Source organism: Cricetulus griseus (genome assembly GCF_003668045.3).
Source record: "Cricetulus griseus strain 17A/GY chromosome 1 unlocalized genomic scaffold, alternate assembly CriGri-PICRH-1.0 chr1_0, whole genome shotgun sequence".
Taxonomy (NCBI): Eukaryota; Metazoa; Chordata; class Mammalia; order Rodentia; family Cricetidae; genus Cricetulus; species Cricetulus griseus.
The window spans coordinates 136,687,987-136,707,349 of NW_023276806.1; the positions used below are offsets into that span (position 1 = coordinate 136,687,987).

Sequence of the window (19,363 nt, forward strand, 5' to 3'; positions counted from 1 at the left end):
ATTTATTTCTACATTTTTCTTCTAAGGATATAGCAGGTTTTGAACTCCTCTGTAGATGTTAGATTGACTTTCAGTCAGCCTTTGCATAAGGTGTGAGGAAGGGGTCCTGTTTCACTCTTATCCATTGTCTGCACTCTGTTTCCTGAAGAGATTGTTGTTTCCCCCATTGAGTTGTCTCTGTATCCATATCAAAACTCAGTCACCTGTGTGAGAGTTTATGGCTTCTCAGTCATATCCCACAGGTCTGTATGTTAATTTGTGTGCCAGTACCATATGCTGTCTTCATGACTTCAGTCTATAGTACTGTAAGATTTGAAACCAAACACAAGCCCTCTACCTTGCTGTTCTTTTTCAAGATTGTTTTAGTTGTTAGGGTCCCTTGGGGTTTTGTTGTTGTTTTCTTTACTCAGTAGCCCTGGTTGGCTTGGAACTTGCTATATAGACTAGGCTGGCCTCCAAATCAGAGAGGTCCTCCTGCTTCTGCCTTGAAAATACTGGGATTAAAGGCGGTTAGCCATTGTGACTTGGTGTGGCCTGAATTCTCTGCATTTCCATATGAATTTTAGCTTCCAGTTTTTGTGAAGAAGCTAGACAGAAATCTGGAGGGGATTTGACTTCAGAACATTTCTAGGGCTGCAGATTGACCTCATTTTAACTGACTCCTAGGATCTACAAGGACAGCCTTCCATTTATGTCAGTGCCCTCTTTGTAGATTTAGAGTTTACATCTTCTATTTCTATATTTAGCTAAGTTTACTTTTAAAACTATATTCTTTTTTATATTATTAAATTGAAATCGTTTCTTTGTATGTTTTTGTCTGTGTGCAGGTGTGCTTGCACATGTGCACAAGGAGGAGGCCAGACATCAGCCTCAGGTATCCCTCGGGGGGTTGGGGGGCATCCACCTTGTTTTTGAGAAAAGATTTATTTGTTAGCTGAAGATCACTGTTTTTTTCTGGCTGTCCAGTGAGCCCCAGGATTGGAGTGTCTCAGACTCTCCAGCAGTGAGATGACAAACACTTGATTCTAGCTGGGCTTTAGAATAAAACCCCAGGGGGCGTCATGTTTGCATGACAAGCATTTCACTGTGTTGTCTCCTCAGCCCTTGTCTTAAATTTTGGTTGGTTCCTTGTTACTCTACAGAAGCAAATGGTTTTTATATACTGGTCTTGCCAAACTGGTTGATTTCAATAGATTGTTGTTGGATTCCTCTCGATTTTCTGTATAAGACCATATCATCTACAAGCAGATGCAATTTTAATTCTTTCTTTCCAATCTGGATGCATTTTATGTTGATATCTTGTGTTAGCACCCTGATTAGACACTCTGAGTACACTGTTGTAGAGATGGCAAGAATGTGCACCCTTGCTGTGTTCCTGACATTAAGGCATATTGGTTGGCTGTCACTGTAATGAACCAAGAAGCCATTACTTTATGAAGACAAAGTTCATTTTGACTCCCAGTTCTGATGTCTCTGTAACTCCAGTGACGGTGACTATAATCCATCATGGCGGACCTGTGTCGAAGTGCAAACTGCTCTCCTAATGAACCAGGAATCAAGGGGAGCAACTAGGTAGGACAGAGCCCCACAATTAGTCACTGAAAGACACCCCCCAAAGCCTGACATCCTAAAGGTCCATAGCACTTCCCAGTAGGACCACCCTGGAGAACCAAGACTTAAACACACAGGCCTTGGGTGAGGGAGAGTATTCAGCATCCAAATAGCATTGGAGGAAGAATTAATCTTTTTTTTTTTTTTTCCTCATGCTCTTTAAAGCCAGGATTTCTCTTTGTTGCTAGTTCATTGTATGTTTTTACCTTTTTTTTTTTTTTTTCTGTTCCTATTGTGGTGACAATATAATTTTTAGTCTTTGTTGCACGGCTATGGTATAAAGTACTGATTTTGTTTTTTGGAAGTTAAGCCAAAGAGACTATCTCCAGGATGCAAGAAAAGAGAAAACGTACTGCTGGTTCAGTTAGCAGTGTCCTGCTGGGGATTTTGTTACCTTTAATCATAGGAGACATGAGTCCATGATTTCCTTTGTCTGATTTTAACACCAGGGTATACTGGCCATGTAGAACAAGTTGAGGAATATTCCACACTCTTCTAGTTGGTGAAGAATTGGTGCTTATTTTTCTTGAAATGTTTGGGGGGATTCATAAGTAAAACTATTGGCATTTGAGCTTTTCTTAGTAGAAAGTTTCAAAACTCGTGATTTCACCCCCTTGTAACTGTAGGTCTGGATTTCTATTCCAGACTTTCTGCTTCATATCCAGGTCTGTTTGTGTTTTGGAGGCTCAGTTTCAAGAGTTCGAATCTTGAGTTTGTCTGAGTCATCTGCCACTTAACCGGTGATCAAGACAGTCCTCTATAGCCTACTGTTTCTGTAAGGCTGGTGTCAGGGCTCGGCTTTCACTCCTGATCTCAATAACCAGAGAGCCTCTTCTCCCTCTGGTCAGTCCAGCTAGTAGTTTATGAAATGTTGATATTTGTAAAGATTTATTTTTATTATATTCAATCGCATGCATGTGTGTATTCATGTGTCTATGTGTGGGAATATGTGTGTGAGTGTAGGCCAGAGGCCTCCTACGATCCCCTACGATAGTTGTGAGCTGCCTGGCCTGGGTGCTAGGAACCTTTTCAAGTGCAGTATGTGCTCTTCACTGCTGAACCATCTCTCCAGCTCCTGTCATGATATTTATAAAGTTCCACAGATGGCTCTCTATCACTTTTATCATAGAGAGTTTATTGATTTTTGCTCTTATTCTCATTTATCCTAGGAAAGGCCATTAAGGAGGGCTGTATTCTGGCTGACATGAGGGTTAGTCAGCGTTCAGGGGTCTTGGGAAAGAGAGTTTGATATTCTATCAGATTGCCCAGCTCATTATTTAGGAACAGTTTAGGAATAAATAATTGGCATGGCTGTGGGGGTTGGTGAAGCCTGTGCCTGGCTATCTATCTAGTTATGTGGAAAGGATGGTTCCTGGTGATGAACATTTTCTGGAGCACAGGGGTTGGTGGGAACAGAGGAGGGAATGGTAACTACCAAACTAGTAGATAGAAACAATCTTCAGCTATAGCTGTATTCAAGAGTATAGGTCTCACAGCTTTAATGTCATCAAGACAATATTCAATTAGCCTGTTTTCCTTAGGACACAATGAAACAAATTATATGTAACTGGGTTTCAACATAGCTTCTGGCTGGCCTGGAAGTCCCGCTGTAGATCACAGAGATCTCTGTGACCCAGAGTTCTGGGCCTACGAGCCTATTCCTCCACACCTGGCAGGGACTAGCTTTTATATGATGATTGTACTGTGGGGCCAAATACAAATAATTGACCTAATTCCATATTCTTGCAGCTGTCTTTGGAAGACAGCATGTCTAGGAACCTAAATTTGGGATGTGAAACATTGGTGTTTCTTCACAGCATATTAAGACTGAAGGGAGCCGGGTGTTAGTAGCTCACGCCTTTAATCCCAGCACTCGGGAGGCAAAGGCAGGCGGATCTCTGTGAGTTCAAGGCCAGCCTGGTCTCCAGAGCGAGTGCCAGGACAGCCTCCAAAACAATACAGAGAAACACTGTCTCAGAAAAAAAAAAAGTCTGAAGGGTTGTCTAACATGGGTGACCTGGCTAGATGCCACCAGTAGCCAAAGTGGCACATGCTTTACATGCTGTCCTCCCTGGATGGTCATAATCAGTGTATGACACTCAAGCTGGTCACTGTATTTGAAAACTACTACCCAAGATTTTTGGACTCTATTTTTATTTTTTTTAAATGACAGCTATTTTTCTATTGATTCATTTTAGTTTGGGTTCTACTTAATCTCAGTCTCTCATATGAGATCATTTCTCACTTGTTTTACTTGACAGGGTTGGCTCTAACCACACTTCCTCACCTCAGTTGCTGTACAGAGCTTACGATGTGCTATAAACAGCACGGTCAAAATATGCACAGTTGTTTGGGTTCTACAAAAGAAAATGGAGCTTTAGTTGGGATCATGTGACTGCCAGGTGTGTATAATGTGGCCCTGTGCACACTGAATGAAATATGTAAAAATGAATGTGAATTGACAGAGTCATGAGATTACTCATGTAGTCCTTAAAAGATATCACAGCTAAAGCTTATATTTTAATAACGAAGGTAATTGTGCCTCCAGGAATGCACTTGGTGTTGCACCCATGAATTAGGAACTATCATGGTTCCCTTAAAGTGAAGGAGGAATTGGTTTTGAAGATGTCGCTGGGTATAGGTGTTCTTGGCCCTTTCTTGCATATTTAAAAGCATATTCTGTAGGCTCTTTGGTGACATGACCTTCAGTATCACAGGTGGGGAAGCCAGCTGCCAGCAGGTAAATTGCACACCACTTTATGAGTACTAGAGTTGGCATCCAAACCCAGATCTGACTTCACAGCTCCATTCATCCATTGTGGTTTTCATCCATCGTGGGGACACTCAGGCTGGGACACTGAATCACAGTCAATGCACCAAACATGCACGTCATTTTTTTTTTTTTATTTTGGCTTTTTAAAATCACTGTTTATTCCATTTGGTAGAGGATTTTTTTCATACAAATATTTGCAACAATTTTGAATTCCCCAAAACCATACATAGACGATAAATACCATGCTATTAAAGTATTAAATTTGTACAAAAATACTTTACAGTTTAATACTTGTTTGTTACAAACAAAAATACATATATTTAAATGACTCATGATCTTTTTATTTATCTTTTTTCTTAACAGGATTCTGTTCTATACTTCCTTGCCCTGGCAGTTCTGAAATGTGTTTGAAATCATATATTACTTCCTTGCACAGAGAAGGATGAATAATTTCCCTTAAACAAAGGACACAGTGTTTGGATGCTTTGCCTGTGCGGGTGTGTTAGTGACCAAAATGAACATGTTTGGAAAATAATTGTTTTGACATTCTACCATCAATATACAGATCTATATATTTTTTAAATATTTACCAAATAACAGTTATTAGTATAGCTATTCAAAATATCTGAACAAATGAAAACAGTTGCCAACAAACATTAAAGCAACCGTCACAGTTATTTTATTGCTTTGGGGGATGGTGATTGGCAATGAGTTTTGTGGAAATGTATTTACAAGGTCAGCAAGTGGCATGGCTCAGAACAAAAGGTAGCCCGTGTCATTACCTACATGTGCTGTGTGCCCCTCAGTGTGCCGATCTGCAAACATCTGAGCTAGATGAGTCCTATTTGCCTATCCATTAAGTGAAATCTCATGTCATTAAACTCTTCATTCATTCTTAAATTCTTTAGTCTTGGATTTTAAAAATAGGATCATATCACTAATTCTCAGTGTTACTACACATTCTAATTATCAGAGATTTTCAGCTATTTAAAAAAAAATGTGTCCTTAAAAGGGGAAAAAAAAAAAAAAACAGGTCACAAGACATATCCTGTTTGATCATCTGTTGCATAGGGAATAGCATACATCTTAGTTAAAATCATTCCTATATTTGGGCAAAACATTTACCACCACCTATTATGATCTCCTACGTGCATTGTTGCTGAAACAGTTTAAGAAAACCTAGTGCTACACCCGTGCCCCTCCCACTGTGGCAGGCCTAGCAGTTGACCCATCCTAGCTCCCCTACAGAGCCAGCTTTGTGTAAATCCATGTTGTTTCTGTTCTTAGGTTAATGACTTTATCATAAGAAACTTACTTCGTCAAGGAAATTACCATAGAGAATATTGTCAAACGGATGTTTCTCTTTGTAAAAAGTGACAGTAAGATGAACTGTAAAAAATTTCCTCTGATCTTAAGTTGTGGGAAGGGGTGGGCTGCTTTCCTTTTTATACTCTACCACTGGGCCTGGCAGAGAATGACCTGCCAGTTATTGTAGCAGTCATTGTAAAAGAAACCTCTTCAAGTTGGGAAGGGAGTGAACATGAGCCATGAGGAAGATTTAAAAGACCCCTGTGCTTGCAGTTAATGCCACGTGATTCTCTGTGCTTCGGCTGTCACAGAAACCTTAAAGGGATTTTTTAGCACCATGTAGATATTGTCTTTTGTCCTGCTTTATAAAAATGCTGCTATAATGTGTTAGTGGGTTCTCGTGTCTCTAGATTACCACCGTGGCTGGACTGTTGGAAGAAAGCACTGTTCTGTTCACTCCAGTCTCCTGGCAGAGCCTGCTGTTCTATTGACTTCTGGGAGGCCAGTGGGTTTCTGCTAATGACCAGGTCCAGCTTGTTGCCAGATTCAGCTATGAGCGGTACAACCAGGCAGCAGTCAAAGTCTCTCGTCCGGACGTGGTTAACCTGCCAGGCCAAGAAGAGCCACTTTCAATGACTGTTGTAGCCACTGATCCCAAACCCAGAGGCAAATTGCTTAATCTTGAAGGTAGACCGTGGGTATTGACTACACAGTGACAAGGTGTTTGCTTCACTATTTATCTTTTGCAACTGTCTGTTGGGAACTGAAGAGCAAGACACTGCCCTCCTGTCCCCACACTAAAACCACTCCTCCCAGAGTCTCCTGGTGCTGAATGCTACCCTGGTCTGCAGCTGAAGAAACCAAAGCTTAGAGGGGTGAGTTGATTTACTTTAGACTGGCAGTGGGTAAGGACTCCCCAAGGATGTACTTCGGGGCAGTCTGGCTTCCATGATGCTTAGTTCCCTCAATTAAGAACAAACCCATCTCCTACTCAACTTAGACATGCTCTATGCACTCCTCTTTAAATCTCTTTGAACACTTTTTTTTTTCTTTTTTTGTGGATCTTGCTACCAAACCTCCAGTGTCAAACATGCTAGATAAACACTCACCCAACAAAATACTTGTTAAAATCATCTGCATTCAATTCAGTTCCCAGTACTGGCTTCCCATTCTCTCCCATACTTTCTGAAGACAAGTGCTGGGCACTTCAATGGACCCAGTTTTAAACTCTGGGAACTGGTTATTGACAGTTCCCTACTGTAGACACTCTCCTGTCCCTTAGCTCTCCTCTGTTGTAATGAATGATGGCAAAGGTTGCTGCCTAGCTGGAGAGGAACACCTCTTCCATGTCTCAAGCTGCTGGGTAGAGATACACACTTGGGGGCATCTTTGCCTCTTCTCCGGCTGCTTCCTGCTTGCACTGTTCCTTCAATGGACCACTCAGATATCTGCCCTTGAACTTCAAGTCTCCAAGTATAAACTGCTAGTTGCCACCAGCTCTCTCTTCTTTACTCTTCATTATTGTCTGTGTGACTCGGGGACAGAGGACTGCCCTGCTGGCTCACTGTGCTTTCCCTGCCCAGGATCCATTATTGAGCAACACCGAACTATTACAGAAGTGTATTACATTTGCACTCTCTGAAGACACAGGGACTGCCCCCAGGCCCAGCTTCCTCCCAAGGTGCAGGGGGAACTGAGGAGTGAACTCTGAGAGCCATGATCATATGCAGCATAAATTGGTCATGGGTTGGACAAGAGCCACTAGGCCTCTTCTATAAATGTGTGTTCCACATAAGGGCCTCCCAGTTATTGAGACAACTTGGAGAATTTGTCTCTAAACCATGCCCATTTCAAAGACGCAAATCTCTGTCACAGCGCATTAAGCCAGACTTTGTGGCTGCTCTAGTACCAGATGCCCAGTTAAACAGGGCCCTTTGTTTCTCACGATGCACTCTGCTTTACTCTGCTTTGGTCCTCTACATTTTTCATTAGTCCTTCCATGCTTCAGGGTGCTGTCAGAATTCCTTCCATGGTTCTCTTCCCCTTCTGGCTAGATGCTCACCACCGGTAACTTCATCTAACCACCTCCTTCCAGAAATCTTTAGCCCTGGACAGAACACCATTTCTAAGCAACAGATCAATCTTATGAACTATGTCCCATCGGGGGTGTGCTAATGTTATGAATGACTGGATAGATCCAAATCAGGTAGCTTACCCACACCTCCCTAGTCTCCGTGTGAGCACCTGGTTCCCCACTGTGTCCCTGTTCATTCATGATAATACTGTATTGCTTTGCATGTGTGTGTTGTAGGCATATGTTCATGTGAATGTGCATTTGTTTGCAGGTACATGTGCATGTGTGTGAGCATGAGTGTGGAGGTCAGTAACAGACATCAGGTGTCTTTCTGGATTGCTCTCCACCTTTCTTTGAGACAGGGTCTCCTATTGACTCTGGACCTGAGTGGTTTGGTTAGACTGGCTGGTCAATGAGCTCGAGGGCCATTATCTAGGCTGATGTTTGAGGAATGAACATTCAAATGGGAAGGGTAGCCCAGTGTCAGAAAACTCAAGAAGCTGAACTAGAATTCTCTATCCAGATGTTGACTGCTGCTAGTGCCATAGTTTGATAAGAATGGAAGGGCAAAAACAAAGGGTCCAGGTATGAAGGAAAATTTGGAGGACATTGCTGCTAGTAGGTCAGAGGCAAGGATTCAGGACTCCCTCTGAGGGCTTACCTGCAAGAGCCTGTCATAGGGTTTCAAGCCACCAAGATCACCTGGCCCAGCTGGGCGGATATTTTTGACATATACTCCTTTCTCCAGCAGGCCATCTGCCACACTGAACCCAAAGTCCTCCATGCCAGAGTCCTTGTATAAAGTCACCTGGAAAGGGTGAAAATGGGAAGGTTAGTGGAATGGGAGATGTTTGCTGCTGAAGTCTCTTGGATGAAGAAGCCTCACAAATTAATTTCAGTCACACAATGGACTCTAATATCAGGGTAAGGCAGCCATTGGCACCCACTGTTGCTGCTTTGCTCCTACCCTGAGACATCCATGCAATCTGCAGTCTCAACCTGAGCTGTCAAAGGAGGAGAAATGAGTCATAGCTTTCCTTTTTATTGTTATTGTACCTCTTACTTTAAAAAAAATGTGTGTGCATGTGTATTCTCTCTCTCCTTTCTCTCTACCCCCTCTCTCTGTGTGTGGTTTGCACACATGTGTGTAGCCCAGAGGACAATGTCAGGTATCTTGATAACCTGATCTATCACTTTCTGTTGTATTCTCCTGAGACAGGCTCTCAAACTGAACTTGGAATTTGCCATTTTTCAATGAGGCTGGCTAGTCATTAAGTCCTATCAATTCTCCTGTCTCCAAGTCAGCCCCCATCCTTTTCTGTCCCCTACCCAGTGCTGGGGTTATAAGAATGTACTGCCACATCTAGCTTTTACTTAGGGACTAGGGATCCAAACTCAGGTCCTTGGGCTTGTATAGCAAGTACTACTCTTACCCACTTATCTACTGATCTATCTCTCCAGAGTCACAGCCTCCTCCTTTCAAATTGCAGTCATTAGGTATAGGAAACAGAGGGGCAGGTTGATGTCTAATGTCTTCCTGAAGTAGCCCGCAGGTTGGGGAGAAGCAAGGGGTGAGTAATATTGAATGATAAACGTTTTCTGTCTCCCACTAGCCTGGTGCTCTGCTAAGTACTGTATTCCACACCCTGTCTCCCTCTGAACCAGTGCCATGACTATTTTATTTGCTGAGATACCCCAAACAGCCTCATCAACAAAGCACCTTCTAAAACACCTCCAAGAATTTCTATAACAAATGTTACAGGATGACGTGGTCTGACTATTTCTATTTACTTGCTCAGGGTTTTTAGGAGCTCAAGGGGTCTAACCTCCCACACTACAGCTGACACCACACACGCACCCAAGGGCAGCTCCTAACAGCTTCCCCCAGTCTCACATCTCCATCTGGTCACCTGCAAGAGGCAGTCTGTGGTGAAAAGAGTAAGCCATGTGCACACTGACCAAACATTTCTCCAAGCCTGGACCATGTTCTAATGATTGGGCTGAATGCTGGAAGAGGAGTGAATGACAGCAATGATAGCCAAACACACACTGAGTTTCTCCATTTGGCACGTAACATTCATGCATGCTATGGTGTGGATTATGCTTTATTAAGGTTTAATGGGTGCCCTCCAAAATCTGACCATATTTCAACAAGGGTTTGGGCTTACTTCACAAACTAATCATCACACGTTAGTATTCAGACATCTGTACTGGCCTGTCCTTGGGGTTCTGACAGGATATGCCCTCAGCTGCAACCACTAAGAATACCACCTGTGCACATTCACTATGTTCTCTTTTAAAAGGGCCCTGCCCACCTTCCATCCTTCTCTCTCTTTTCCTTTCTTTCCCTGTCTCTGTTCTGCTCTTTCTCTCTTCTCCTCCTTCCTGTCTCCCTTCCTCTCTCTCTCCCTCCTGCTGCTCCTGTTTCCAGAGGCCAGTCTCCCACTCCCCTTTGCCATTTTAATGATCCCTTTCCCTAATTAAAAAAAAGAAAAAACCCTCTGCTTGAACCTTGTCTCATGGCATCTTTCTTTCTCCAGCTGCTCTTCTTAAATTACAACAACAACAACAACAACAACAACAACAACACACACACACACACACACACACACACACACACACACACACACGTGCACATATGTTCCTGTCATATAGTAGAAACACAAACCCCTCAGAGCTATACAAGGCAAACATGACAGCTCGACCTTTTATAACAGGTTTAGATTTTTACATCTGGTTATTAGGCTGAGGAGAGGTATGGACTGCTGAAGGAAATACAAAAGTGGTCAGTTTTGGTATTTTTATTTCACTGGATAGAAAGTTGAAAAAAAATCAAACTTCCTGGGTCAATACTATTTACCAGCCAGCTCTGTGGTTATAGTCATGTTAGAGGTGATGAAATTCAGTTTTATAGAGGGTTAAGCAATCTGCCCAAGACCACAGGGCCAAGTCTGTCAGGATCTAGACACCCAGTGGTTAACTAGCATACTCCACCAGAGGCCAGAATGCTTATTATGATGCTACAGTGAAGGCATTTGTATTTGTTCACATTTTTAAATGCCTTAAATCCGACAGTGTTTTGTAATTGATGGCATCTGGGGGCCCGGAATTATGGTAAATATATAAATATCCTGTCCTTTCTAGTCTCTTTCCCCAAGGCACACCCCAAAGAAAGGCTTGGAATTGAATAAGGTGTGTGTGTGTGTGTGTGTGTGTGTGTGTGTGTGTGTGTGTGTGTGTGTCTGTGTGTTCTTATATGTGTGTGTATGTGTTATGTTTTTACATATGTGTGTATGTGTGTGAGTGTGTGTATGTATGTGAGTCTATGTTTGTGTTTATATGTGTGTATGTATGTATGTGAGTCTGTGTATGTGTGTTTTTATGTATGTGTGTATGTATGAGTCTGTATGTGTGTTTTTATATGTGCGTGTGAATGTGCATATTTGTGCATGTGCATGAGTCTGTGTATGTTTTTATATGTGTATATGTATGTAAGAGTATGTGTGTGTATATGTGTATGTGTGTATATGTGTGTGTGCGCATGTGTGTGCACCCTAGTAAAATTCACACCCCATCTAGTGATGTGGAGAGCATTATGTGGATTGACCGAGAGCTTGCCTTCAGCCAGTCAATCTCACCATGAGAAAGTCTCAGTTTTGTTAGTGGCCTGGGCTTGGCTACGTGGTGAGTAACTCCTGTTGCAGCTTTTTGAGAAAGGCAGCGGTCTTCTTGTTCACTGATCTATCTCAACACTCTAACCAAGCGCCTGCCACATGGTAGTGTGTTGGGCTCAATAGAAAGAAAGGGCTCTTTCTGACATTTCATGTACTAGCTAGCTCACCAGGCTGTGCTATACTTTTACAGTCTAGTGCAGAGGAGGTACGTGAATACAAATAGAGATTGAATTCTGGGTTCAAAGCACCCATCCTCCGAGGCTCTCTGCAGTTAGAAACTGCCCAGTGCCAGCGTGGCTGGACAGGAAGATGCTCACTGGTGACAGTGTATAGCCATGGCATTACTAAGACTGAGCTCTACAATGAGTGGCATCTAAACTGTCAACATCAACACCTTAGCCAGAACGCTGAAGATGAATGCCAACACAGTGGGCTAGCAGATTAGCTTGTGAGATTCTGAGCCCGGGTTATTGGCCAAGATCTTTTACTTTCCTGAGCCTCACACAAGATACACGTGGATGGCACACTGTTCAGGATAAGGGGCTCCTAACTGTTCTAAAGTAGAAATCAAAGTTTCCTTGGGAAGATATCCCAAGGCTAGAAGATACTGAATATTATTGGTCAGTTCTATCCATCCTTAGAAATTTCTTAGGCATAGTAAAGTAATGAAGTTTTTAGAATCACACAAAAGACCCCAGAAATTAATAACTACTGGTGGGAAACACAGGCTGGCTCCCGCTGTGCAGCTCTGCTTGCCTGGAGATTGCTAATGGGGACTCTTGATTTGTTTCTGGGCCCCCAACATTTCTGAGATTCTGAGGTTTTTACCCACATCTCTTCTACCCACAGACAAAGGCTTATCCAGGCACTTTCTTACTTTGATTCCCTTTGAACTTCCTATAACTCTATACAAGAAAACCATCCTTTCTTCTAATAAGGTCACAGAGCCATGAAGAAGTTGACAGAGTGATTTGTTTGATCTTATGCAAACGTGCTAGCTAGGATGCAATACTGGAGTATCTGACCTCATTTTCTGGGTGTCTTCTACCAAGTCATGATTTCTGTTTGGATATAGAATCTTCTTGCTGGCTAGACAGCCTTCATTCATTTTCAGCTGCATCATGCGTTCCCTGCAGTTCTCATTTGTGCCCTCTTGTGGTTTCCCAGGAAGATCACACAAAATCCTGCTCCATGAAGATGGCCATATCAAAGCAGGTTTTGCATCTATTGTGGCCCATGGGAGCACAGTTTATTTTTTAGAATCTCTATTCATGAGAGGCCTCTGGGGAAACTGAGGCATTAACACAGTTGATATGTTTTTCTGTTCCCAAAGAACCAAGCCACCTCTTAAAAAAACACTGTGAGCAAGGGTACAGTTCAATGGATTTCAGACTAATTCTGTGTCTCCACTCTTGACACAGTTGCTTCAAAGTCTAAAGCCTCAGCGGGAGCTATTCCCAGGGCCTGGGAGGCTACTGAGATTCAAGTTCAGCCTTGTTTTATGTTTTCAAGCAAGTTGACCTGCTTGTCTGAGCCGTGTCCTCAGGTAGAGAGATTGGAAAGCCATCGCCTGACACTTTATCCAGAGCCAATTCATCCCCTTTCAAGGGCAACTGAGTGCAGCATCTTGAGCAAGTCACAGTAAGTGACAGCGACACTGGAATCAGCTCCTAAGACCTGACAGCCTTCTTATAGCTCAGTCTTTGGTGCCAGTCAAAGCAACACCTAGTTCTCAAAGATGATGCTGACTTCCTTGGAAGCCAGTAGATGCTTGGGATTACCCCTGTCAGACACTACTGGGCAGCCATGTTTTCAAGAAATGTCAGGTTTGAAGATGGTCCTATGTTCCCTACAGATCTTGGAGAAAAATAAAATATGACTCCATCTTCTCAACCAACTCTCTAGTCCAAGATGAAGTGTATCTTGTTTATGTCACTAGAAGCCAGTGGCTTTCAAAACACATTGGGTTAGAAAAGCATCTGCTGCTTCCACCAAGGGAGTACCCTTGGTGGGGAAGGAAAAGCCCAGCTGCTTCTGATATTGCCTCCTCCTGCTCTTTGGCATCAGGTGGCATCGAGGGCTGGGCTGTGAGATCAGGATCCAGGATGCTGGCTCTATGTGTTGGCTGCCTTGGACCTGGAGAATTTCATTCCAATGAGGGGAGGGTGACCCTTCTGAAGAACTGTTGAGTATTAACAGCTGAGTTTCTGGTTCATCACAGAGCATCTTCCTAATGCATTTAGTTCACAGAGAAACAGTGAGTTCAACCCAGTCATGGGAACTGATGGTCCCCTAGTAATGGCTTGTCATGTCGCTGGACTTTCTACTCGCCTCAGCTGCTTCTGAATTAGCTGGTTGTGTGCATGGACACCTATTCCTAGTGTCTCTTCTTAGAACTGTCTGATGCTTCTCATGGCAGCAGCACTTTGCACTCAACCTCTGCTACCTAGATCTCTCGTCACTTTAGCTTGGCGTTTCTAACTCTTGGTCCTTTCTAATTTGCCTCCAAGTTACAGATGTCTAACTCCCCGTAGATCTGCATGGGTCTCCTTGATGCGGGAACCAACTATCAGCTCTAATGAGAACCACACCATCTACTGATACTAAGCCTGTGGGAATTAGAGCCCAAGGTGACTGTCGTGCGCGCGCACACACACATGCATGTGTGTGAAGTTGGAACTGACCAGGCTCGTACTGAGCAAATACCAATTGTCTTGATTTTATATCCTCACTGAAGACGGCTTCCTGCAGACTGACATTGCAAAGGGCCACAGACAAGGAAGGATTACTAAATCCCATCTTAAAGAGAGAAAAACCGAAGCCCTTGGCTATACTGTTATGCCTTCAAGGGCCATTAACAGTGCTGGACAAGAGATATGCTAAAGCAATATGGAGAGCCAGACACAGAGGGCTCTTCCTCCAGAATGTGGACACCAGTGCAGCCCCGAATGACCTTCAGAGAACCCACTATTTTAAATGAGCATGCCATAGATGATATAAAAGTCTACAACCCATAAATCAATCATAACAGAGGCACACAGAGACATCAGGGAGACGGACCCATGACTGAAGCCATAATGAGCATTGAAAATAGCAACAAGGCACACTGTCTAGCAAGCCTGTCTCACAGGACTGCTGAAGGTCATCTGAGATGCGGGGACATCAGCTCCATTTTACTCAACCTCCTTGGACTGTGGAGGTGGACAATTCACAGAACCTGATAAAATACCAAGGGAGCTCTGTCTGTCAGAGTGCAATGACTTCTGTGTTATGCTTTGGGAAAGGTAGAGTGCCAAAGACAGTCCCTGAGCAGAGTGATGCTGCCTGAGCACTCTTGCTCCAAGAATTGACACAGATGTCTCTTGACCACTTTTTAAACCATCTTTGTCATCTGCTGTCATCGTTACTAAAGTAAGTACACAAGCATTTTGTTCTAAGGTTTAAAAGAGCAGACCCACAAACATGGGAAAGCAATGGAAAGTGCACATTTTGAGGATTGCCAGGGACATTATTTAACTAAAACATGCAATCCAAACTCCAGTCCTGGTTGTCCTAGTCAATGTTTTGTCAACATTGTTCCCACTAGTGTCTAACCCTTGTCATGGCAGGGGAGTATCTGCCTGCCAGGCTGATACAGTGACAGACAAGGAGGCACTCACTGCCTGCATTCTTGGAGTAAACAGTCTCCCGGCTTTGCTGTCTGTCCTTGGTGGCTCCAATTCTTATGGCATTTGCTCAAGTTTGGGCAGCTGACTGCACCTGGGAAAATGTGCTTTGTAAGCTCTCTGTCCCCTGTAACAGGTGGCCCTTCTCCCTCTTTGTGAAGTAAGGAAACCCAGGTCCACACTCTCTCTACTTCTGCAGAAAGAGAAGCCCAGCAAAGCAGTTACAGATAACAAGTGCACACACCTACTAAGTTGCTTCTAGATTCCATGATTTCTATGACAGGCAATACTGCACCAGCAGTATGGAGGTCTGTGCCTGGCATGAAGGAAGACTTCTGTGACCTTTCATGGGGACTTCAAATATTTAGCCAAAAAAGAGGCATGTGCAAGAAACAGTTATGTATTTCACGTACAAGAATGAGATAGGCATTTCACATGCAAGAATGAGATATGTATTTCCTTTTATTTTTTCCTCAAAGTGCCAAGCCTGGAGCCTGTTTCTAATTGGGAGAGAAGGGTCCAAAAGAAGCTGGGATTAAGCAGAGCATTCTGTCCAAGGAGTAAGACAACGTCACCACATCAGTGCCTCTAAAAAAACACAGACTGCCAGTACACAATGAATCTGGCTGAGAGAAAAGCTGAGGGTACAGGGCTTCCTAGAACTGACTCAACTGGGAAATTATTTTAGAATCCTTCTATAAAAGGATACATACAAATAGTGACATACGGTTCAGTGATATACATCTATTGAGAATCATGTATGGTGGGGAATGAGTGAGTGTCAATATGAATTATTTTTGAAGTCCAACTGGGCCGAAAGTGGGGAACACATTGTCATCCTGCAAAAGAGCAGTTTTTGCCTGAAGGTGTGCATGGAAGTGAAGTTGTGTTTCATCTCGGAAATAGATCAAGTGGCCACCAAAGGATGTTTAAGATTCCAAAGGGAAAGGAGGAAGGTTATCAATGAGCTGTAGCTAAGATCACACGCTCCTTATCTGCAGAGAGAGAGAGTGTGTGTGATAAGCTGTAGCACAAAACAGAATCCATTTGAAAGATAAAATACTGAAGCTCCGGGGCCTGAAATGTAGGGGATTTCATTAAAACAAAAAATCACCTATCTAAAGCTCACAAAACTTTTGTAGGTGATTCCCCATCTTTAGTCCTCAAGAGAATCCACTGACAGTGTTGCTAAAAACGTAAGTGTTCCTGGCCCAAGGTCACCAAAAAACACAGAAAGACTATTTTAATAAGCACCCCAATGTGATGGTCATCTCTTCTCTATAACTCAAACAACTGTCCTTCACTTCTCAAACTGTGATCCATTAGTAACTCTTGGGATTAGTTTAATGACCAAAGGTGGAACTTAGCTTTGGTAGTGCTTGCCTAGCATGCTTGAAGCCCTTAGTCCCATCCCTAGCATCAAATAAAACCAGGAATGGTGACACACACCTGTAATCCTAGCATTTGTAGGCTAGAAGCAGGAGGACCAGCTTTTTAAGGCTACGTAATGAGTTTGAGTCTACCCTGGGCTACGTGACAGCATGTCTTGAAAGAAAAAGAAACATTATGATCAGATGTGACTTCCAAGTCTCATCTGTTTTCTCTAGCTAGGCTTCCCCTTCTATGGTTCTACCACCTCTCAATACCTTATTCAAATTTCGAGTCTTTTCTTATGATGCATATAATTCTCTGTAGTTTATTTTTTATTCTACCTTCCCCAATCCCGTCCATGCTCCCAATTCACTCAGGAGATCTTGTCTTTTTTCCCCCCTTCCTAGAGTGATCCATGAATGTCTCTCTTAGGGTCCTCTTTGTTGTCTAAGTTCTCTGGGGTTGTACACTATAGGCTGGTTATCCTTTGTTTTATGTGTAATATCCAATTTTGAGTGAGTATATATTATATTTGTCTTTCTGAGTCAGGGTTATCTCACTCAGGAAAATTTTGAATCTTGGATGGATTGTGCCATCAATTAAGTCAGAGCCCTTGCTATCTAATTGTTTATGGAAAAGCCCTGAAATCCCAGAGGTGTTAAACCTACCCTGTTCAGGATGATCTCTGTAGCCTCTGGGAAATCCCTCTACTATGACCTTTCAGGGCCTAAAAATCTGCATTTGTTCCAACTAGCTAGCTAGGTCATCTTCACCCTATGGAGGTAGGGGGGTTTCCTAGTTCTGTGGCTCCTTCTCCATGCTGCCAGTATGCTCTGACAAAGGCTTGTGACAAGCAGGCGGGATCACAGGGAAGATAACTCTAGTCTATCAATGTTATGGCTTGACTATATAATGTTCCCCATGACATCACTGTTTGGGTTGAGCTTTACCTGGCACCCCCTCCACTCCAAACCCTGCCCAGTTTCAGAAAGCCCTGGAAATGGCAGCCCCTCCCCCAGAGATGCCTGGGACCATGTCTACAGGCTATTTAAGCCTCAGTCCTCAGACCAAGGTATCCCCAGGTGGTTTCTCTTCATCCCCTGGGGCCACCCAGGAATGCTTCTCTCAGATTAGACCTGGACTTATTAATTCGGCCTGATCTGATCTATTGCATCAGCAGAGAGACCTAATATTGGGGTACAGAAACTTTTCAATCACTATTTGAATGATTGATCCCAGATGCTGGCAATATTTTGGGAGGCTGTGGAACCCTCAGGAAGTGGTGCCTAACTGGAGGAAGTAGGTTGCTGACAGTGGGTTTTCAGGACCATTTTATTACTGCTTCCTGAACTGTTCTCCGATTTCTGATCCATGATATAAAGAGAGTCTCAGTCATGCCACACCTACTGGGATGGACTGCATCCTCTGAAACCATGAACAAAACCTGAATCTTTCTTTCCACAACCAGTCTCCATCTGACACTCCATCACAGCAATGAAAATTGACTAAAGCAATCAACTTGTTAGTATGCTTTCCCAAGACATCAACTGCTCAAAGACACACAAGACACAGGCACAGTCAAGAGTCTTTAGTCTGAGGTCAGTCTCTTGGTTAGTGGCCATTTCCTTCTCACCCACTGGAGTGTGCTAAGCAGCAAACACAACTGATGGCCTAGCATAATAACCGAGTTCACCCAACGGTACCTGAAATGTTCTCATAGGTTGCTCCAAGAACTCCACAGCATCTGCTCACAGGCCTCATCTTAACTAGATACACTAGGAGGCTCTAATCTTAGAGCACCACTTAGATTTTGAGAACCTCATTTTGTTGGGGATATGTTTAGAAGAAAGTAAAGCTACAGGGGAAATGTACTTATAACCAGTCTTTAGGAGAAATGACTGAAACATAGGGGGAAAAGCAACTCAACATTTATCAGGCCACGTTGACCCATTTGCGTTCATGATTTCATGAACCCCCCATCTCCTGATTCACAAACTGGTGCACAGATGTGCCAACTGATCCATTGCCATCTGTTGATATAAATGAGTGATACTGTTTTCCTTTTTAATAAGGTTTGTATTTCAGCAGAGCCCCATTAAAACTCAAAATTATAACAATATCCACGTCCAGTTCACTGTCATGATTTTCCCTACATCCAATGTAGGGATGATAGGGGGACAAGATGTTTATGTTCCTGGGCCATAAGTAACTGTCTTTGAGGAGATAGTTTCACTTCAGAAAAAAAAAGAGGGACAATTTTCTTATCATACAAATGAGAATAATACGTGTCAACTCAAAATGTCTACTGTGAGGGCTAAAAATATGCAGTACATAGAAGGAACTCAATAGGTACTAGGTGCATGTTGGTATCATTTCTCTCTGAGGCTAAAGAAGCAGAGGTAGACAAGCACGGTTTTCTCAACCTGGGAAGAAACTCAGAGAAGAGGGAAAGGTGGTGTTCACATACACCCAAGGGGACCAGAAGGGTTTGGTTCATTCTTGCCACAGCAGAATTAACAGTGAACATGCAGCCTTTGCAATTTAATGGCCTTGGGATTTCCTATGGTATAATGGTATATATCCATCTGTGAGTTAAGATATGTGAATTACCAAGCAGATGTATTTGGGACAACCAGACAAACAAGTTAAACTGTGCAATGGGGCTCGATCTGGATCTTAATTATAAGATGCCAGAAGCATCTTTGCTTTTCTGAAGCTCTCCTAATGCAAAGGACCCTGGTCATGTGGGAATTATTTTCACGCCTGAGATCCTCTATGCTGTTTGGTATTCCTTTGCATATGCTTATTTCTGTACTTGGAATTCTCTCGACCCTCTACCTCCTCTGCACAGTCAATACCCATGTCTAGGAAGCCTTTCCCACTTCTT

The 19,363-nt window shown here is 43.1% G+C and overlaps 1 protein-coding gene across 5 annotated transcripts in view; it reads right to left on the reverse strand.

The window, feature by feature from the left end:
- Positions 1–6,069: 6,069 nt before the first annotated feature.
- Grip1 (glutamate receptor interacting protein 1) overlaps positions 6,070–19,363 on the reverse strand; it is a 347,662-nt gene continuing 334,368 nt past the window's right edge. For all 5 annotated transcript variants that reach the window (XM_035451192.1, XM_035451190.1, XM_035451191.1 and 2 more), the window contains 2 exons: positions 8,428–8,574; positions 6,070–6,297 (listed from right to left, as the gene is read on the reverse strand). In XM_035451192.1, the coding sequence (XP_035307083.1) occupies positions 6,070–6,297; positions 8,428–8,574 (375 nt within the window). The remainder of the gene's footprint in view (positions 6,298–8,427; positions 8,575–19,363) is intronic.